Here is a 22,658-nt window from a genome sequence, read left to right as displayed (position 1 = left end):
ACCATGGCGCGGCGAGCGGCGGCCGGCGGCGACCCCGAGCAGGGCTCGCTGGCCCTGGGCACCGGCGGCGACCGCGACGGCACGCTGCTGCTGGAGGGCGGCGGGAAGGAGGAGGGCGGCAAGCGGAGCCCGCCGGGACTGGGGCTGCTGGCGAAGACCCCCCTGAGCCGCCCGGTGAAGCGGAACCACGCCAGGTACCGCCGCATCCAAACTTTGATCTACGACGCCCTGGAGCGACCCCGCGGCTGGGCGCTGCTCTATCACGCCTTCGTGTGAGTACGCGGGGCGCGGAGCGGGGCTCCCGGGGGCGCGTCCGCGGCTGCCCCGGGGGGATGCTCCCGGGGGGATGCTCCCGGGGCCAGCGTTTTGCTTTATCATTCCCGGTGCGAGGCGCTCCGGGCGCCGGCTGTGTGTGGAGCAAGGGTCTGATACGGGGTGTGCTGCTGGGAGGCTTTATTTCTCCTGTGTCGTCGGGTTTTCCAAAAGGAGCAGCTGCTTTTAACTCTGTGTTTCTGTCTTGCCCGTACCTCCGCGTTGCCTTGGAGTGGCATTCCCGAGCCCGTGTGTCTGAGGCACTGGAGGAGGGATGCCGGAATAAACCAAGCTCGGAGCGGTTTTAAGGCTCGAAGTGCTTCAGGGGAACGCGGCCAGTTCGGCTCAACCTGGAGCGTGAGGTTCAGCTCGCTGTTGCAGACCGCGAGTGAACCCATTCCTTCCGTAGCTAAAAGCGCCAAATGAAAACCATCGGGTTTCGGTCCGATAAGCATCACCCCGCAGTGCATGAAACCCGAGCACTGCAGCGCTGTCAGCCAGAAAGTTTCACTGACCACAAGTGAACCGAGAGGAAATAAACTCGTTTTATGGCCCATAGGTGACAAGTCAAGAGAATGACAGCTGGTTTGCATTCCTAAAAATTCTGTTGCCTTAAGTTGTCATAAAGAATATCAAAAAGATCATTCCGTGAACATCACAGAATGGAGTTGGCAGAGTTGTATTAAAATAAGTGTGTGTTTTAGTGTTGTGAATGTGTTTGAAAACCCAGGGGTTTGTCAGTGATCACAGTGGTACTGTTTTTCTTTGGCACTATGAGGTGTGCAGAGCTCTATGTGACAGAGGAATTAAGCAGTGATTTTTGAAATTGGTTTATTTACCAAAGACAAACAAAGCTCTCTAGGCTGCATGAATTGTGAGCCTGGATCTCAGGAAGTACTGATCATTGCCATAGTCCTTGCACCTGCAAATAAACAACTTGAATGGAGGGATGTGATCTTACCTTCAGGCACATTTTTATTGATGTTGGTAGTTTTTTAGCCCTGAGCAAGAATTGAAAGGCAACCATCACTACTAGAGTGCCGCTTGTGTACCACTCATCCACTGCTGCTCCCCTCTTTCCCGTGTTTATTCATCAAGTATATCTTGGGACTCGGGTCCTGTTTGCCAGCTTAAAATCTGAAACTGTGGAAACTGGATGCTGTGACACTTTTTTGGTTCTTTCACCTCTTTTTGCCATAAGAAAACTTGTGCTAGCAAGCAGGGAGTGACAGCACTTGAAGTGTGTTTTGCTGGGAAGGCTCTTAGGTCTGGAGCTTGCTGTCAAATTGTGTTCAGTATTGCATAATGCTGTGGGGAGAGTGACAACTGGACAGAGGGGCACCCCCTTCATCCTGCCTTGGCCAGCCCACACACATCGGTGAGGCTTTAGCACACAGCAGAGCATTCCAAGCAGTTTGCACCCCTCTGTGGCAGCTGGGCCACATCTGTGTGCAGGCTCATGCCTGGATATAAGCAATAGGACAGTGGATGTGTCTGGAGAGGTGAGCTGAGAGAGTCAAACAATTGACAATCATATAATTGAATATTGAATTCATTGAATTGAATTGAATTGAATAAAATAATTTACAGTTATTTGCAGTGGTATAAAAATTCCAAGTTACATCATTCATTTTAGATAACTCTCTAGATGTGTGGTTAAGGTTGACCTTAAGATACTTATGCAATATGGATCACAGAGTGGGAAAAAAATCATGACATTTGTAAGGTTTGATCCTTCTTAGGAGTGGACCTGACACTGTGTGGTCAACTTCTCTTTGATGACTACTCAGTCCTGCAAAACTGAAATGTCAGTCTGACTCACAAAAGTCAGAAACAGTCTTGTGAAAGCCATCAGTGCCAAATTCAATATTAATGAAAATGAAACAAAACAAAACACTTCTACAAGTCCTTATCCTTAAGGGAAGTAAAATGCACAAGTCTGTCAGCCCAGCACAGACACTCCATCCCACCCCAGGACATCCAGAGGATCTTGCTGTCCAGGTTGGCCCCACTGAGTTTCTGTTCAGTCTCAGCTCCCTCTGAACTCAGCTGAAGCTGTGGGATCTTACCTCACTGTAGGGTCCAGCCCTACAAAAGGAATCTGCTGAGAGTGGTGGAAGAGTGTGCTGAGATCTGGCTGACAGGCTTCAGAGCTTGTTCCTGTCACTGGAGGAGGAAGACCTGCTTGAGATCAGGAGCTGTGGGGAAGCAGCATCTAAGTTGATACCCAAAGTCTTTATTCTTGCCTTCAAATGGATTGTCTTTTAACCCTTTTTCCTTCCTTAAAGGAGTCTCTCTCATTTGGAGGTGCTGCTGTGACACAGTGTAGTTCCATCCCAGCAGTCTCCCAGTGCTTCTTTTCACACTAGAACAGTTTACACTTTTCCTTGGGAAGGTGAGAGATTTTCAGTCTTCCCATAAAATCTACAAATTTGATCCTGTTTTAATTTTCAAGGAATTCCCATTTATGTTATCTTAATGGTATATTACAATTTGTCTTATCTTTGCACCCAAAATTAACCAGTAAGATTGTTGCTGTCAAATACAAATAACTAGAGAATAAACAGCTGGGGGCCAAAAGGGATTTCAGGATGGCTGGATGTGATGGATTCCTTATAGATCCAAGCATTCAGAGGTGTTTAAGAAGAGATGATGCACAGCACTCCAGTACTGTGTATATCCCAGGATTTGGGAGGCAGGTAGCTGCTGATGCAAGAGGGTTGCAACTTTTCCATACAAGCTGAGGGTGTTGTGTGAGGGGCAGGAGGAGGCTTTGACATGGTCTTTGTGAAAACTTTGGATGCCACAAGTTTTGAAAGAGTGGCACAGATGGGATCTCGTTAAATCACGCAGAGATGCACATATGGCTGCAGAGGGGTCGGGATCCTGTGTGGATCTCACTGCTGTAATGTGCACATAAATGAGGCTCCAGCGCTGGCTTTGGTTGGCACTGGGTGCTCTGAAATGATTCTGTCTAAGGAAGTAATTCAAGGAGAGTTTCTAAACGGGATCAGGCCCTGCCAAACCCCAGGGACAGAGGTGCAGTTGAGAAAGGGGGTAATTCCTCATGGCAATTTTAGCATTCAGCTTTCACTGGCAGTAATTAAAGAAAGCGTTGTGAGATACTTTCCTTGTGATTCTTCCTTCTCCTTTGTTCTGCACAAGTGAATTTATCCAAGCCTATCCTTGGGGATTTTGTCCCTAAAGAAGTTTCCTTCACCATCTGAAAACATTTGTTCTCTGGTAGCTCTACTAGACAAAAGATTTATCTGACACTCATGATGTTTCCCTTTGGTGGGTCACCAGGGTTCACTGGCAATATGGCAATGTCTTAGTGGTCCTACTTGGTAAGAAAAACATGTTTTTCCCCATGAAAAACTTCATGTCTGTAAAGCTAAACTCTAGCTGAACATTTTCAGTATAAAATAAAATAAAATAAAATAAATCAAATCAAATAACCTGAGATTTTGATACATTTTTGAGATATTTTTGAGATATTTTTGAGATATTTCATTTGGAAATCTCTCTTGGGGATTGCAGGTCAGGCTACAGCCTATCCCTGTTCTTTTCTGAGCTCATGTCACTGTAGGTAGAGCTGATGTTCCCATGATGTTCTGTATTTCCCTTTGTGCTAGGCAGTGCAATATATTGTAGGAAACCCCTGCAGTTGTGCCTCGTGGGATGTGTGCTGTGGCCAGGGAGACAGACTCAAGACCTGTCCGCCTCCACAAACCATCCAAATGCTTTATTTATGCACAGAATCATTAATGAGTAGAATGAAAAATTGAAACAAGTAAGATTTTTATTTTTCCAGTGGTTTTAATTGTAAGCACGTGTTAGGTGGATAAAGGACAGAGTACAGAAAGGTAACATAATACAGATTGTTTGGAATTGCAATTTGTGGAAAATTTTTAACCTGACTTAAAGAGAGGATGAAGGAGAGGTAACTAGGAGATATTCTCATTTTCATATCATCTTCTGAGACAACTACAGCCTTTACTTTCATGGAAAAAAAGACTAGGTAAATTTTGAGATTGAATATTCCTTTTTGGGGAAGTGTGCAATATCACCTGCACTCTGCTGGTGTAGATCACCACGATGCACCTGCTGATGTGAGGGGGAGGCCATGGGGTACATCAGAGAACCCTTCCCTGTTTGCCATGCAATCTTCTCTCAGTTCTGCTTAATACCTGGAATAAAAAGAGGAGGCAGAGTCATGCGATCCATCAAATCAGCAGCATTTCTGGGAAGCACCGGCAAGCACCTCCTGCCTGACTGATTGTAGGTGGGTTGTTTGCAGGAAAGAGTGTCATGGGATTTGGGGAACAGGGTGAAGGTCTGGAGGCTTTCTATTATTTTCCTCTTTGCCCTTCAGGAGATGCTCCATATGATGTGCTCACTCCCCAGACTCTGTGAGACATCTGGAGGGAGATGGGAGAAGGTTTGGGATAAAAAGAGGGACAGCTATGAATCCTTTCTTGGCTTGTTTGGCACGGACTTCTGAGTCCCTAGAGCAGCAGAGCCAGCCTGGTCCATTAGCAAGTGCCCTTTGCTTGTGTGTGTGCCAAGATGAGTTCTGCTTTAATTATTTATGCTAATTCATCATAATGCATGGATAAATATTCTGCAGTATACTTTGTAAAAACTAATGAAGTCTTAGTCATTGGAGACCTCACCACACACCTCTGCTCCTGCAGCTCCCAGGGGCTTGCGGAGCCACCCTGGGACTGTGAGTGGCCTGGGGGGATGTGGCTGCAGCTCAGCTGCTGGCATCAGCTGGCATGACAGAAGAAAGCTGGGATTTGCTGGGGTAGCACAGCCTGGGGAAACCAGTGCCTGGGTAGTGAGTGGCTGGTGATGCCCAGCTGCAGCTCTGGAGTCCCTTCAGCAGCTCACAGGTGCACAATCCTTGTTTAAGCATCCAAACTTCCTTTGAATTTATGGACCAGGCCCTTTGGTGGGAGTAAGTGTTCACCTGCAGCCTCAAATCTTTGTGCTTGGGCATCAGTGCTCAGAGCAAGACCCACTCCACAGTGGGTGCCCCAGGTTGGAATGGTTTGCCCTGTTTTTGATGTTGGCACGGCTCTGCTGCCACTTGCCGAGTTTCTGTTCTGCCGTGGCTCGTGGGAGCTGCAGGCACAGTGCTGCACGGTGCACAGGGTGTGCCTTAGTGTCCCCCAGGCCCCTGCAGGTCCCTGAGCACCCTGCTGCAAGTTCACTGCCCAGCTCAGACCAACCTCATCTGGATGGGCAGTGGAATCCATGGTGCCCAACATGTCAGGAGGAAGCAGCACTGCCAGTGCCAGCCAACACTCAGCAGCTGGTCTTTCAGTGCTGCCAGCTTAGCTCCTCAAAGAGAAGGGAGGAACAGCCCCTCAAACAGAAGTCATAGTCCCTGGTGTTAGGTCTATAAAACTGAACAGTCCCAAAGTTAATCAGTTTGACAAGCAATGATATAGCAATGCCATTGCAGCAGACAGCAAATTGTGTTTTTCTTCTCTTTTGAGAGACTTGGTGTGAAGAGCAGCAGCATCTCAGTGCCACCCCAGCAGTTCTGGAGACACTGTCAGTGGGAAAGCCCAGGACTAGATTTATCTCAGTACCTCCAGCCTGGACTCTGGTCAGAGGTATCACCCTTCAGAAAAGCCATCCCCGCCTCTTCACGTGTCTCTGTTTGTTCCTTGTTGCAAACAGTGGATCATGGTAGGGCACAGCAGGGTCTATGCACTTCTGAGTGCAGAGGACACCTGAGCTTTACTTCTTATTTCATTCTGGAAGAGAGATTAGGGAAATGTACAAAAATGAGCAGGGAAAGGCTTTCTACGTTTGTTTTACTCATTTTGCTGTAAAATGTAGGGACGCTCAAAGCAAATTTAATGGAAATAAATAGTAACTAAAGACTACCTTAAGACTAATCCATCTTAACAGCTGGATTAAAAAAATCATACATACATATAATGCCAGTCATCTATCACTGTGTGCTTTTGTGTGCAGGTGAACATGAAGGTGCCCCAGCCATTCCTGCTTCTTCCAAAGGTCACCTCAGAATCCACTCAACCAGCACATTTCTTTTTTTTTTTTTTTTTTTTGATAGTCCTCATCTTCAAATATCACTTGATTGAATAATTATTTTTATTTATAGCTTACCCAACATGCAAACTGGTATGTATGCAGAACATAATTCTGTATCCCTTGACTGTCACAAAGTCCTTGTGGCATTGAGATGCATGTCAGAAGGGTCAGACAATGGCATATTCAAGGACAAGGTCTGAACTTGAGGAATTTGATTTTATATCTAGAAGAAACTTAATGATCAAAATTGATCAAGCGAGCATTAAGATAATTTATATGTTGTTTACAAACATAAATGACTGGTGACCTTAGGCACAGCCAGGTGGCTGGGTACTACCATGATCAGCCTTGCACGGTATAAATAGATGATTATGTTTATTTTTGTGTTTAATAACATTATATTCCCTTTGTGTATTTAAGGATAACATACTCTCTTGTGCATGAAACTTTACAGAAAGAATGGAGCCATGCATCTGCTATTGCTTCTGGCAGATACTGTATTAAATGGGATAACTTAAATATTAATAGCTTTGCAGGGAATAAGCTCCACAAGAGCTGTTAAGTGTATGCTGTCTTCTGTCTTAGGATGGTAGCTGGGAAACAGCATTTTCTGTGGAGAGAGGGACATGCCCTGGGATATTTAGGTTTTGGTAACCTACTTGGAAAAAGGCACTTTTGGAGCACTTCCAGTTGGAAATCTGTAAATTGCCTTCCCCAGTCTTCAGTGAACAAATTGCATAAATGTGTGTTTAACTTGGAGCACATGAAAGTTCCCTCTATCCAAGGTGACACTGAGGTAATCCAAAGCAGAAGATTGTGGCTGGGGTTTGGTGGAAAGCAGCGTGAGGTACCATCATCTTTCTCTGTACAGCCAGCTCATTGTTCTACTCAGGCCTTGTGGGATCCTCCTAAGCTCAAGCTCTTCACAGGATCCATCACCCATCTTCAGCCTTCCCACAGCTTAATAACCACCTCTGGTTGTAGTCACGGGAGGAGGAGGAGGACCTTGTCCTCCTTAGTGGTGCAAACCATGCAGAAGTGAAGGGGTAATAATATCTTTAAATATTACACCAATATTACACCAGTCTCTCTGCTAAATCTCTCTCTGGAGAGATGGTGAGACCCTGACATGACACATCTGGTGTCTCTTGAGATGGCTTTTTCTCTGACTCCCCTCTACCTCGTGATTAATCTTGCCAAAGTCTTTCCTGCTTTTTTTTTTTCTCAGTTTCTGGTGCATGGTGGTGGAGCTGCAGAGATCCATGGTATGGCAGTGACAGAGGAGGAATCCTCAATCCTTTCTGGGTTGCTGTTGTCTTTTAGTTCCTTTGACTTTCCACACTTTATTTCATTTCATGGATACTTGGATCTCACTTGTCCCTGTGTTTCCAGAGCTGTGCCTGAGAGCTGCATGAATGTGCTTTGCACTCCTTTGGCAACCCGTGTTAGTTTGTAATTGTCACGTTGACTCTCCAGTGGTGCTTTTTTTAAACTCAAGTGCTTTTATATTTACTTTATTCTGTCCTCACTAGTCTAACCTTCTAGATTAGTACCTCACAGTTTTGCTAACGTTCAATTTAGTTCTTTTTCTAGATCATTAAGGAAACAGTTAGTAAGGTCAGAACTAACAAACACCATACAGCATTTCATTAAATAATAACTTCCCTGCTTCCTGGTTAATACAATGTTTTTTGTTAGGTTTTTATTTATAGCTCTGGATCCAGTTTTTAATGTTATATAGTTTCTCCCAGCCATCTGAATGAATACTAAACCAGAGATTTTATGAGATACTGCACCTGTGTCAAAACTGCAAATATTTCCTCATTTCTTTTTGCTCAAATCTGAGTTTCAGGCTATGTTTATCTATTTATTTATGTGATTTGCTTTTAATTGTTATCTCTCCACCTCAGATTTTTTCATGCTTTTGACATGGTGTGCATCTCAAACAACAAAATAATTAATTGTTCCTGGTGCCATCCACCACTGGAGTAGAGATAAAGCAATGTTGAAAGCTTAAATATCTCAAACCATCCAGGTCCTAGCTGTCCTATGTTTTATAGGAGCCATTAGAGTTAGGCTATACCTAACTTTAAGTCAATGACAGAGATGTTAATCTTAAACCAGAAGACTGCTTGCAGGACATTCCCCAATGACTGTAAATTCAGAGTATAAAATTTTCTGCTTTCATTGGGGATGGAGGAGAAGCAAGTGCAGCTGCTGAGGGACTGATAGTGAAATCCCCAAAGCTGCTGGTGGGGAGCTGCCCACCAGTTCTCAGCAGTGCAGCATCAGCTCTGCTTATCTTTGCTCCCCTCATGCCTCTCCATGCAGGCTCAGAGTGTTTATGAGGAAGGATTACACCCTGAGGAGGGAATGTCAAGAGCAGCTGATTGAAATTGCAGGGGAATTGGCTTAGGAAGGTAATTACACAAACTGGAATTTGCTCTTCTGCCTTTGCTAACGCTGTTGCTCCACTGTGAGATGTGCTGGGGGAATCTCAGTGCACACAGCTCAGGCTCCCTGATCACACCCAGACACCTTCTGTGCTCTGCACCAGATGCAGCCCAGGACCAGCCTCGCCCTGCAGCCATGGCAGCAGCTTTGCTCATGCCCAGAGCAGTCATTAGCCATGTCTTGGCTAATTGTCAAAGCTGTGCCCAAGCAGTGACACTGACTGACAGCAGGACACTGCTGGGTGGTGGTTTTGTTCTGAGGTGACTGAGTGACTGAGCACAGATCAGGTGCTGCCACAGACCTGGCACCACTCCCAGCAGGAGTTTGGGTGGGTCTCCCTGCTCTGGAGGCAAGTGAGGTCAGCGGTGTGGACACTGGTCATGCCAGCTGGCCTCAGGGACAGAGAGCTGGGATGAGAATCTTTGGGTTAATAGAACTGATATAATTCTCATATGTGAGATCTTACTACTTTGAGGTTACTCCTCCTGGGTCCATGCAAAAAGCCACTTTTGGGATAGAATCTTAAAAATAATTTAAGTTGGAAGAGACCTTTAAAAGTCTAGTCCAACCCTGCTGCTGTGGGCAGATACACCTTCAGTTTCAGCAGGTTGCTCAAAGCCCCTTCCAACCTGGCCTTGAATGATCCTGGGGATGGAGCATCCACCACCTCTCTGGGCAACCTGTGGCAGTGTTTTATCACCCTCATTGTAAAAATTTCTTCCTTATATTTAGCCTAAGTTGATGCTCTCAGTTTCAAACCATTACCCCTGGGATAAGACCTTGCACTTAGACAAAGGCCCAGGAAATTCTACCCCAGTGAAATAATACAGGTTTCACCCTAAGTGTGTGTTCAATACCATATTTTACATTCTACATCTTTTCTCCTTTCTGTTCATGGGACTTTGCCATGGCTTTTGCCTCTTCTGTTTCAATGCTGCTTGTGCTGATCAAACTCCCATGGAGGTTTCAACACTTCACCCCCACATCTTGGCATATTAACAGAAAATACATTTTTGTGATAGAAATCCAGGAGGAAGAGCCCACTGATCATTCATTAACAAATTTCTTGTGTGAAATGTGAAGATATTCCTAGTTGTGTGGATGCTGATATTTGGCTATTTCTCCTGATTGTGTCTCTCTCATTATTGTAGATGTTGCTCCATTACCTTGTCAGGTCCTGGGTGCAGAGATGGGATCTGGCAGAGGCTGGCTCGTGACAGTTCCTGCTCTCAGAGTATGGTGCTATCACATAGTACAGTGTCAAATACACGACTCTCTTCAGTGTTAAATTACTTCCACAAACTGTATTTCCTTGCTCTTCCTCAGGGCTTGAGTGTCAGTCTTTCCACAGCAAGATCCATCCATCTAGCACACTATCTGAGGTAGCTGTCTGGAATTCTTTTATAGTGCTGAAGAAAAACAGGAAATGGAAATTTCTGGAGTGCAATTAATGTCATTTGAAAGACAATTTTAAAATGTCTTGCAGTGCCTGAAACTCTTCCCTGACTACAAAGGAGACCTCACAGAACTAATTTAAATTAAGGTATTTTCACTGAAAACACCTGAGGAATGGGAGACTTCCAGTCTGACCTGAGGGGCAAGGATCAAAGCCACATTAGGACAGCTAAATGTGAATATGTTCATGTACGGTTCTGTGTGTGCAGTAGGTATTTAGCTTCTCTTTATAGTCAGTGGAGATTTAGTCAATACAATCCATAGATTTTAGGGTGGAATTCATCCAACCAGATGTGAGGGTCTGCTTCTCATGGAGATAAATTACAGCCTCAGCTTCACTGTCTGTAGCAGGAGCTGATCTTTGGTAAATGTATTTGGCAGTAAAAGCCATGTTCAGACAGATAAGTTGTACCTCTAAAGGCAACAGGAATATGCATAGACTTTTATTATATCAATTTTAATTATATCTATATTATATCAATTCTAATTTTCTTTCCTCAAGAGCTTTATATATGTTGCTACTTATTATACCAGCCATGACAAGCCTACAGTCATGCCTGACATTATGACATAGAAAATAACATTTCAGTAGTTTTAAGGTCTTTCTCTAGTTGGAATTCTTGAGTTTAACTTTCCACCTTCCTTTTGTTCTCTATTTTGCCTTGGGTTTTATCTCCCTGAGCTCTCACATAGATTTGCTTTTGATTTCTGATGGTAATTGCAGTTGATCTTGAGGTCAAATTCAAACCCAGTACCTGTTGTACTGGGCTTCAAATCTAAAGCTATGATTGACTGTGTTCTCCCTTTGTCTTTTGTATTTGCCTGGGCACAGGAGCTACTGTGCTGGGAGTTTATCAGCATCAGTCCTTCTTCATCCTATTCCTGAATTTCTGTCCATTTGCATTGATCCTCTTGACTACATCACTCAAAATTACCTCCCCAAATCAATGAACAGGCATCCCTATTTTGTCTTTTAGGGATCAGAAAACATTTTGAGGGTGGCTTGAACATTGTCTTTTTAAAGCCTGAAACAAGTGTAGAAGGTCAGTTTGAATGACCAGGTGTGAATGAGGGTGATCATGAGGGGCATTTGTGGGCCCAGACAGTTTTTTAAGTGCTACAGTTTTCTGTATAAAATTGGAGACTTTGCAGATGTGTAAGCACCACTCAGTATTTTCAAGGGCATGCTCACTTTCATACACCAGCTGAAGCGGGACACCAGCATAATTGAACCTAATGTTGAAAATTATTGGAAAACTGTATGAAATCTGAATGCATGCAAGTGCCCTGACATAAAGAAGTGTATTTGGGTGGTGGTGTGTTCCTTGAACAGCTGCTAGTTTGTGTTTTGCTTGTTTTTGCAGAAATACTGAGCCAGCAACTGCTTTTAGTCATGTCAGTGCAAATGTAGAGTAAATCTATTACAGTCAGAGGAACAATTGGATTTTCCTGCTGTGCCACAGGCTTGTTCTGGACCCAATACAAAATCTTTTTATCTTTATGGATATTCTGCTAGTACCAGGGGCCAGGATCAAGGTCTTGCACACAGCACACGTGTCCTCCCAGTAGTGTAAGACAGCTTGAGGAGTGAGGTACAAAGGAGAGATGGAGATCCCCTGGCAGAATACCAAGTGAGCATCAACCTCTCCCAGAGCTGCCAGTATTCACGCAGTGCTGCTCACAGCCTGTTTCCTTTGTGCTGGGAGCTGGTCTATTCAAACACGGAGGCTTTACTTTCCTCCTTGCTCCTCAAAGATGAGAGAGAATTTTTTCCTCCCTCATAAATCCAGTTAATTGGGTGACAAATCCAGTGCAGATAAGCTGGGGAAGTTGTGCAAGCAAAGGGCTGTGTTTCTGCACATTTCTTGGTGTAGATCGTGTCTGATACTGGGGCTGTAGGAGGGAGTTGACAACTGCAACCATAAAACCCTTTAAAATGGAAGGTTTAGAGGTCTCCAGTCCAGTCCACAGAACAAGGTTAACTTCAAACTCAGATCAGGTTGCTTGGATGGATCAAATCAGGATGCTATCCAGTTCATCTCCAAGATTTGAACTCCATTATATTGTGGGGAACAATAAAATTGTTTGCCCTTCGTGGAATATGTTGTTTAATGTATTTCACATAACATGTAGACTTCTGGGCCCTGAGTCATGGAAGAGTTTTCTTCCTCCCCACTCCATTTAATCCTCAGTGCATCGGCAGAAGTGAGGTGTAACATCTGGACAGAGATGCTGGGCAGGTCAGCCCACTGCAGAGCAATCAGTGTTCATATTTAGCTACAAAGGAAGTTGTGTGTCTCTAGGTTAACCCAAACCAGTATAGTCTGTGTTTGGGTTACTGACACTGGGAAATGCTAGGTATAGTTTTCATTAATCAGTAGAGTTCATTGAAGATAGAAAGTCTTTCCCAATGCCTTTTTTTTTTTTTCCTTTAACAGATGTTGTAATTTGCTATTTCCACCATTTTTTCATCATTCAGAAGAATCATTCAGTCTCAACTCCATAACTCCTTCTCACTTTCCCATCTCTTTCTCCCTGTTCCTCACTCAATCCTGTCTTCCCTCTTTTCCTTGGTGGCATTTATCATCTCACTACTGAAGAACAGCACCAATCACTGGATCCTCCAGCTCTGCCTTTCCTATATTACACGACTGGGACAGCAGAGTTGAGTCTGACTTAAAATCCCTCACCCTAAGTGCTGATAGCAGGCTGGTGGAGCTGACATGTCAAGCAGTCTCTTACTCATACATAGATGTATTTACTTTTCTTATCTTTTCTACCCCTCTTTTTTTAACTTTTTTGATTTTGACATTGGGCTCACCTGTGTCAGGATTAAAACTGTGCCTCTGTTCCCTCAGAATATGGACTCATGAAGAATTCCTTTATCCATATGGAGCAAGGTAGTTTAGGTGCAAGAATTATCTCTGAATCACCTTGTGATGGCAATATGGCATCCAGGGGTAAGGTCCTTCCAGTGGGCCACCTGTGACTTTAGGCAAGGCTTTCTGAGTCCCTACACAAACAAATCCTTGTAGGAGAAGCTCACAGAGCTGTTGAGATTCAGGCCCACACACCTGTGAGTCACAGTTCCTGATCACTCTTTGCCCAGGGGTGGTGATGGTGTTGGGAAAAAGTGATTTATTGATGACCTGGGGAGGTAACAGCTTCCTTGTGGTGACTCAGCTGTTCTCTCAAGAAAGAGGGAATAAGAAGTGGAGGTGGACACCCATTTATCTTCCCAGAAAGGATACAAATGGGACTAATGTCTGTCCCTGGTCTCAGTGGTAGGAGGAAGTGGTTTAGGAGCTCAGCATAATCCATGACCTGCAGTTTTGATATCACAGCTGCAGCTGTTGCTCCCAGAGTCAGGATGATAATACCATGTCCTGGTTTGCAGCTCCATTTGCTGCTGGTGTTGATAACCAAGAAATTAAAGATGGGAGCTCTTGGTGTGACAATAAATGGACAGCAACTTTCTGTAGCAATTGAGCACATAGCCAGGGCTGAATGCCTGAGTCACCACATTCCCCAGCAAATGGGATGAGAGAGAACATTGCTCCCAGAGACCAAAGAAGGACATAATCACCTCCAAAGCAATGTTTCTTTGGACACCATAGGGAAAATCTGCTGTTATAGAATAATACCTTATAGTTTTCTGGAAACAGTAACTCCAAAGAAAACATCATTAGGAGGAGTGAAGAAAAGAGGTTTTGAGCAGATGGAAATCTGTCTTCATTGGCAGTGCTTGTTTTCACTTACTCTACCATGAGTTAATTTCCCAGCAACTTGAAGTAGATAATGTGTTTATTAGCATTAATCTGAGATTTCCATCAGTGTTTGTTCCAGGGTCTGAAGATGGAGTTTTTGTTTTACTAGAGGGCTTTTTAATTGCATAAATGATGATATAGCATGATTGGAAGGTGATGCAAGATAAGTTCAGGCTATACATAAGGCCTAATAGCAGATCAGATATCTGCTGAAAGAATTAGCACAAGAAATTTTCAATTTTCCACTTGTCATTTTTAAACCAAACTTGGAGAATTTTCTAGAAGACAGCTGTAGACTGTATCTTAGCTGCAAAATATGGGCTAAATCAATGATTTTGTATATTCTTGGCTGGTGATTAAGCAGGAGTGCAAGATGTAGCCAGGAATATGTTGGGTTTGGGGATTGATGGTTTTTTTTTTTTTTTTTTGTTTTTTTTGGTGGTTTTGTTTGTTTGTTTGTTTTTTTTTTTTAATTTAGCAACAGATAAGCAAATGAACTATGAATTAACTCAGGAAAAGGAGATTTACTTGTATCTTAATTGTATTGTTAACATCATAATGTAACATAACAGAAGTAGTAGCAGTTACAGTAATTGTGCTGGGATGCTTAAGATGAAATGTAGATGTCTTCCCTGTAAATGTCTAAATGTGTCATTTCAATCTCCTCAGATGCTGATATAAACCACGGCTACAGGAGCATTGCTGATCTTGAGCTCATCCTGAAGTAAAGGAGACAGTGACTTACACACCCTGATTGCCAGTGATTGTGCCCAATAAATAGGTATCCCTTGACTGTAAGAGGAGCTTCAACACATGGCTTAGATGTAGAAATCTACATTACAAACACTGAGGTGAATCTCATCCTAATCACATTGTTGAAGGCCTTGTGGGGATAATAACTTTGTGAAGTACTCTGGACACGAGGATAAAACAAGCCAACCTTTTTGGCCTTGAGATGACTTTGCCAGATGCTAAAATCCCATGCAGTCTAAAGTCTGAAACACCCTTCTCAAAGCATGTAAGTGCATGAACCACGATCACCAACTTTCTGCAGTGCTGAATTGTGATTCAGTCTTGTACCTGAATCTTCTTGTGATGCCCTTTAGGCTCACCTTATGGTGACCTCTGCTGATGTCCCCCTGGTTCCATTCAGAAGGTAAATCTCGTTTAACAGGTTTGCAGGTCTGGGCTCAGAAATTGTTGCTGGTCTTTCTGGTCAGTGTAGTCCCTACACTGATGACCATGATTGCCAGAATGTGGTGTTTTGGTTTTATTTTTTTTTCTTATTGGAAAGGGCTCTAAGTCAATGTTATTGTATTCAGAACACAAACACCTAGCTGTATCTCTTCAGTTATTTTAAAAAGCAATTGCAGTATGGTGATTTCTTCAGCTGTCAGCTCTCTTGAAGAGTGGGATGTTTTAGGTGTCCATGCAGTCTCTTTGCCACTGATCCTCTAAGGAGAACAGATGGACCTGTCTGATGTCTGCCTTGTCCAGAGGGAAAAAATGATGATTTTCAGCCCACTTGGTTAAAAAAAAAAAAAAAAAAGGCGGCAGAGGAAAAAATAAGCAATAAAGCCCATGTTTTTCAGAGTGAGATAAGTCAGAAGACAGCAATAGCTCAGGGAAGAATCCAGCAGCTTTGAAAGCAGTTCCAGTGATGGTGACAAAACAGCATCTGAGCTGCAGAAGGAGGCAAGGGAGATGTTGGAAACAAACTTGCAAAAATGAGAGGAAAGAGGAACAACCTCATTGTGACATGTAGAAGAGAAGGAGGAGGGGAAATAAGTCTACTCTTGCAGGTCAAAATGTTAGAAGCACTTAATGAAGGTGCTGCTTGTATAGAGAAAATGACTTAAGTGCCCACCTGGTGCTTTGGGGGCTGTTTCAGGCAAGTTCCCTATTTTTGTTTAATTGCAAAGTGCCTGCAGTATGAAACCTGATGTTGCTGTTGGTCTTCAGGGAGACTCTGTGTGCTCTGGGTGTGCTGAGAACAAGCCCAAGACCTGGTCAGCAGTGAGGAGTCTTGCCCAGGGAGTGGAGGAAACCAGTGTTTGCTTCTGGAGCTGCTCCTGCTCTGCAGAGAGCCAGGGGCTGTGGTTTCAGGGTGGATCCATTGCCTTTGCACGTCGTGGTTGTCATCTGCTCCTGGCAGCACAGAGCTGTGAGCTCTGACACCCAAAGAGGAGGAGATTGAAGCTTTGTTTGTTATTCCAGTGCAGAGCTGAGCCCTCAGAGCTGAAATCCTAGGGGAGTGTGTTTTGTGGCAATTTGGGCTGTCCTGGAACAGTGAACCTCCCTCTCTCCCCTGTGTGCTCATGGGTCAGCTCCAAGCCTGAAGGAAGTGTGAGGAACAAAGAGAGACACCAAAGCAGCTGCATCTTCTAGACATGTTAAATTTAAGATAAAAGAGGAATAGCTTAGAATCAGTCATTAGGGTTGGAAAAGACCTTCAAGGTCATCATTCAATGGCTGAAAACCACCATGTCCACTAAACCATATAATGAGGTGCTACATCTATGTATTCTTGAACATTTTCAGGATGGTGGCTCCTCTATTTCATTCTCAAAACTAAACTTCATCCTCAAACCTGAGATTTCTCAGGACTGGGAGAAGAACACAATGAGATGACGACTTCAGCTGTTCTCTGTTCTCGTGGCCTGACAATATTTCTCTTCAACAAGTTTCAGTTTCTTGACTTCTGTATTTCATAAAATGCCCTATCCTGCAACGTGGTATCAAGGTGCAAGATCTTTTGTAATTCTCTGTTATTGCTATTATATAATTTACATTATGTTCCCTGCAGATTGGTCGTTGTTTGTTGGGGTTTTTAAAAATATTTTTTTATTTTAAGATGAGGCAGAGGAAAATCACTGGCCTCTCTATGAGTCAACAAATCTACCATAAAATTAGGATTTTAGTCTGAGATTAATCTTCATGTCATGGCATCCTTTTTAAGCTCCCAAATAATTTTTAGTGGCAATAAGGACATTATTAACAGTGTGCAGTCATGTGATAAGTCAAAATGAATGGGAGGTGAATGTGATGGCAAAGGTTATATCTGACATTCCTATGAATGTGTGTTTGAAATAGTGTAGTACCACACAGTCACTGCAGCCCCTATTCCTGTTTGGATGTAGCAAGTGCTTTTTTTTTTTACTAACTCAGAAATTATTTGTAGTGTATTTATATATATGATAGAAGAACCTTCAGGGACAAGCAGAGATGAAAGCCCCTTGAGTTGTGCATCCTTGAACTCCCAGAGTATCCCAGACTTCTTCCAGCACTTCTAGGTCCCACCACAGTGCTTCCATAAAATCTCCAGCCTTCTCCTGGTGGGGTGTGGACACACCTGCCCTCCTCAGAGAGATGCTGTTCACCCTGCCCAGCCATCCCTTGGGCTCTGCACTGCCCAGACAGAGCAAAGAGGATCCTTGTTCCAAGCTGGGGCCAAATTTGTACATAACAAGACACAGAAAATGACTGTGATTATCAGCTGGGGCAAGTATAATTTAACAAGAAAGCAGTTGTGCTTACTGTAATAATTAGAAGTCTCAGTGCTTCAGTATTATTATTAGAGTTTTTCATGCATGGCACAGAGAAAAATGTCCTGTAAGGGAAGACCGGAAGGGGCATAGTATTGGATTTTCTGGTTCCCACAGACTGCTCCTTCCTTGCTCAAGGAACAGAGAGTGAAAAGGACAGAGTGAAAAATGTGGACCAGTGAATAGGAGAAGATGGTATCTGTGGTAGAAAAGAGAGTGTGTCGCTCCAGAGCCAGCAATGGTTCAATATTAATAAATGTTCTTTGATAACTGGGGATTAAACCCTTCATGGTTGTTTTGGAAAGACATTGGGAGTTAAAGGTCAGGGATTACTTGGGAGACTGTCCCCTCTAACTGGCCTTTCAATGATGTTCAACATACATCTGCAAGGCTGGCATCCCCCCTGGCAGTGTCTTCACTTATGCCACAGACTAAATTACTTTCTTAAGGCACCTCTGCTTTGTGACTGTTCCTGAGGGGTGTCACTGTTCCTGAGGTGAGAATGCAAGTTATGGACACACAAACTGCAGTTAATCCTGCTATTTTCACTCCCAGGTGGAGAAGAGAAACCAGCTAAAGGCTGTTATGTTTCAGGGCTAATTCAGCTCCTTTCATATCAATCCAGCTCACCATGGATGAAGGAGCTGCTGACTTTGGGACCTGGGAACTGTTCTGCTCATGGTGCTGAAGAGACAGGAGTAAAAATTTGATGATAATAATTCAAGAGCTTGTGTTGTTCTATGGTCAGTCTACCAGCTGCACTCATATGCAGCTAGCTGCTCATACACAGCTTGTGATGCATTAATTCAAGAGCATGTGTTGTTCTATGGCTGGTGTATCACACATGGTCAGTCTACCAGCTGCACTCATATGCAGCTAGCTGCTCATTCACAGCTTGTGATGGGATATTTTTGATTAATACTCCTCTTTGCTGGGGGTGGTTTGGTTTCTGCTTCTGGAGGTCCCATCCATTTTATTCTCAAACCATGTTTTTCAGCCATAACTAACTCAGATTCATATGCAAGCTCCTGGTAGATTGGGTAGATTTATTTGATTCACCTCACCTGAAATCTGTGGTTCCATCTCATTTTCCTTGGCCTATTGACACTGGGAGACTGGAGGGTTTAAAAATGTGCATCCTCTGCCCCCACCTGTGATCTGTCTCATCTCTGCCCTTCCTCCAGTGACCCATCTCTGATGGAAGTGCAGAGGATTTAGGGAGGCAATCAAAACCAGAGAATCATATAACACTGAGGTTTTCTTCCTTTTCTGGGCCACCCTGAGCTGTTGATCTATAGCCTTTCCTGGCAGTTGCTGCTGCATTTTGGAGATATATGGGCTAAATCTGATGCACAAACCTTGAGGTGGGTTGTGATCCTTCAGCTGGCGAGTGCTCATGCATGTTGTTTTTATTGTTGATTTATGCAGACAGGCTGAGGTTGGCTTTGTTTCTGGCAACTCTTGGAAGCAAAGGCTGTTTTTGTGTCTCTGGATCCCGTATGTGGTGCTGCTGCAAGCAGGGAATGGGGGCAGAATTGGCGCAGGTGCTGGATGCTGCTGGCCCATCCAGCTCTCCCAGTCTCTATTGTCTCAACAAATGGGTTTTGCTGCACAGTGTCTGGTTTAACTGGGGGGGAAAGTGACTGTGAGGAGAGAAGGGCTGGAAAGGGAAATGAGGTTTTGACATTCAATGCTCAAAACTTGTTACAGTGAGATGACAGTGGCAACTGCAGCTTAGAGAGTCAGTGGCTGAACTTTGCTAATTTTTCTGTTATTAGGGAAGGCAGAGCAAGCAAGGAAAATGGAAGGCCTGTTCATGGGAAATAGGACTTAAAATATTTGTGAGGCAGCAGCAAAAAGAATCTAGTTATGGTCTGTGATCTCACTGCAAAGGCAGTGAGAAACTGGTCCTTGCTCAAAGACCTTACAAATGTAATGTAATGGGGGTATTTACAGGTGGATCCAAAAGAAGAGGGGTGAAACAAGAAGCATTAGCAGTACTCACTAGTACTAGTATTGAGGCACTAGTTTGGCCTCAATATAAACTGTTAATAATGTTGTATATACTACAGGAACAGCTTATTTGAAGAAAAGCTATTAGAAAAGTCAGCAAGGCAGCTTCATGCATCTTTACCTCTTCCAGCTTATGCCAGAGCAACTAATAGATTTGGGGTGAGTGCAATAAAGATCTGACACATGATCAATAAGGGCTGGCACAGACCTGTGAGGAGCTGCTATTCCCATCAGGAGGCAAGGGAAAGCACAGCAGGAACCATGACTCAGGGCTGAGTTGTGCTCTGCCAAGGGGCTCTTGCAGTGCTTGGGCTGTGCTCTGGCACCAGGGCTGAAGCCCAGCCCTCAGTGGTGAAGCTTTCCTAAGGATAATGTGCTGTAATTAAAAAAAAAAACATTGTGGGTGCTCCTAGTGGAGCTCCTCTGCTCCATGTCAGCTCCTTAGCCTTAGCTGGAAATACCAGAAGATAAATCCTGGATGAAATTTGTGGGGTCCACAGGGCTTCCTTCAATAGCAAACAAATGGGCATGTTCTGCTGGAAGGTGTTTGTGGTGTCTCAGGAAAAAAACTATGAGCCCCATTAGCTCTCTCAATTCAGCTGCAGAAGGCTTTTCCAGAAGGATCCTTTTCTCATCTGTAAATACATTGGAGGTTATCCCTGACAACAGGAAAGAAAAATGAGTGAGCAGATCTGAATATTGTGCTGGAGGCTCTCAGAAAAACAGTGTGACTTCAGTGTATCATAAGCTGAGCTGAAACTTGGCTGAATATTCTGGTGAAGATGAAGTGAACTAAAAGATAAACTGGCTGAAGAGAGGCCTGTAGTACATAAATGCCAAAAATATGTTTCTGGCAAAGCCATAAGACATCATGCCTATCTTTATCGTTCAGTTTTGTGTCCCTTGGCTCTGCAGCCTGAATACTCCAGGGAAGAGCAGAGGTGGGAAATCAGAATTATAAGCGTGCAACTAATTTTAGAAATGCCGCTATGGCACATCACTGCTCACTGATTTATTTAAATCTCTGGCTAGAAAATTGCTGGTTGTGGAGGAATGAGCTTATTCTGGAGACAACAACTGGAAAACATTAAAAATGAGACGGACAAAATGTCTTTCGGATTTCCGTCGTTTCTCATAGCAGTCAGCTGTTAAAAACCCAAACAGCTTCCCTCAAAAAACCCCAAAAGATTTCCAAGGTACAGACAGCATTTATCTACAATTCTGAGTTGGAGAACTGTAGAGGAACCAGAAGAAGCTGCTCAGTGTCTACATACAACATTCACTTGGAAGTGTGACCATTTTAAATGTCACCATTGATTTCACAAATTAGTCTATTGATGCTGAACAATGTAGTCAGATAATACACGTACTATAAACAAGAAAATCTGGTTTTTTCTCCATTTTGGTGTTTTAAAATGCTGTAATTAAAGCAGCCATTATTTTCTGTTACTCTAAACATGCTGTTGGTAGGATTTTCCAGGATTATAGTACAATGCTGATGTCTTTCAAAGGACAGGAACTATCAAACTTATCTCCTGGTGTGTAATGCACTTGTACAGGCACTGGCAATGATAGCAACAGGGGCACTCCTGTAAACCCAGACCTGCAAGGCACAGGCTCAGCCCTCCCCAGCTGAAAGGGAGAAGGGTTTCCAAGTTGTAGCTGTTCCTATTTCTGCATTACAGTCACCTCCCAGGCACCTCTGTGGCTGTGCAGGGGAGGGAGATGCGGTGGCTGAGGCAAAGCAGGGACCTGGTCCCCCTCAGAGGTGTCACATCCTTGGAGTCTGTCACTGAGGCTCTGTGCCTGCAGCCCTGGCTCTCCAATAAACCAGAGAAGAGCTTCCTTATGAGCCTCTGCTGTGTGACAGGACAGTGAATTTAATGGCATTGTTGCCATGACAGGAAGAGCTGAATGGGTGGTTACAGCAGTGGTTAGGGTTTGCTACCTCTTTCCACTTTAGGTAATCCTAGTCTCCAGTGCAAAGAATATTCTACCCAGAATTTTTATTTTCTGCTTTATGTTGTCAGTGCTTTTTCAAACAGAGCATTTTCTATAAATTGATTTTTTTTCTGGATACAATCAGTTTTTGGACATGAGGGGTTTTGTTTGGGAGGGAGCTTTCCTTGTTGTTTTAGACAGCACAAATCCTTTGATACATGAGCTCCTAAATTCATTGTAAGGTACTATATTGTTAGCAAAAGAGATTGATATTCCAAATTTTCTGGACTACCTGGGGAACAGTAGTGAATAAAAAATGTGGTTCCAGAGAAGGAGAGGAGAGCCTGTAATGGAGCAAACATTTTTCACTCTTGTGAGCTGAGTGGTAACCAAGGCAGGTAGATGCTGGAAACAATCAAGTGTAATTGGTCTGTTGGCATTTTAATAAAACCTTTAAAGCAATAAAAATGTTTTTATGAAAAACAGGTTTGGGCATCTTTTTTATGGAGGTCTTTAGCTGCTGGTTTAAATGTTAATTATGGTTTTGTGAAGCATCTCTTCACAGCAGGTGATAAGCAGCAGAGAGGAGGCCAGGAGTAGTCAGCCCTGTGCCTGTGAGATCACATCCCTTTGGAGCACTGTGGGTCCTCCTTGTTTGTGTCCATGCTCTTCATGAAATTTGGCCAGCTCAGGGAGGATTTACAGACCCCTCCTGAAGACTTCTTGGGGTATCTACAGTGTGTAGTGATGTGAGGAGTCTGTGGGTTTGCTGTGTCATGTGAGTGAGGGCTATTTATAGCCAGGGAAGCTGAAAAGGCAGGTATTGAAAATAAGAAGATTATGTAAAAATCAGTCAAATAAGCAGATTATGTAAAAATCAGTCATTTTCCTTCAGGTTATAAAACAGCCTTTGTTAAAGTAGAAAAGCAAAATCTTTAAGTTTTTTTTCTGGTATTGCCTGTATCTTAGTGTTTGGAGAAAGCACAGGGATCCTTCTACAAAAACAACTTTTATAGATGTTATTGCTAGCATCTTTTTAGAACTGAAGAATTGCAAAGCCATTTACAAAGAAATCTTTATTTTGTATCTGCTCCTACTT

The 22,658-nt window shown here is 43.6% G+C and overlaps 1 protein-coding gene across 1 annotated transcript in view; it reads left to right on the top strand.

The window, feature by feature from the left end:
- KCNQ3 (potassium voltage-gated channel subfamily Q member 3) overlaps positions 1 to 22,658 on the top strand; it is a 191,228-nt gene that overhangs the window by 234 nt on the left and 168,336 nt on the right. The window contains exon 2 of the mRNA XM_039715482.1: positions 15 to 272. Coding sequence (XP_039571416.1) covers positions 15 to 272 — 258 coding nt within the window. The remainder of the gene's footprint in view (positions 1 to 14; positions 273 to 22,658) is intronic.

Source organism: Passer montanus, unplaced genomic scaffold (genome assembly GCF_014805655.1).
Source record: "Passer montanus isolate IOZ18808 unplaced genomic scaffold, ASM1480565v1 scaffold33, whole genome shotgun sequence".
Lineage (NCBI taxonomy): Eukaryota > Metazoa > Chordata > Aves > Passeriformes > Passeridae > Passer > Passer montanus.
The sequence above is the reverse complement of the archived record's forward strand: the minus strand, read 5'-3'. Positions and strand labels throughout refer to the sequence as shown.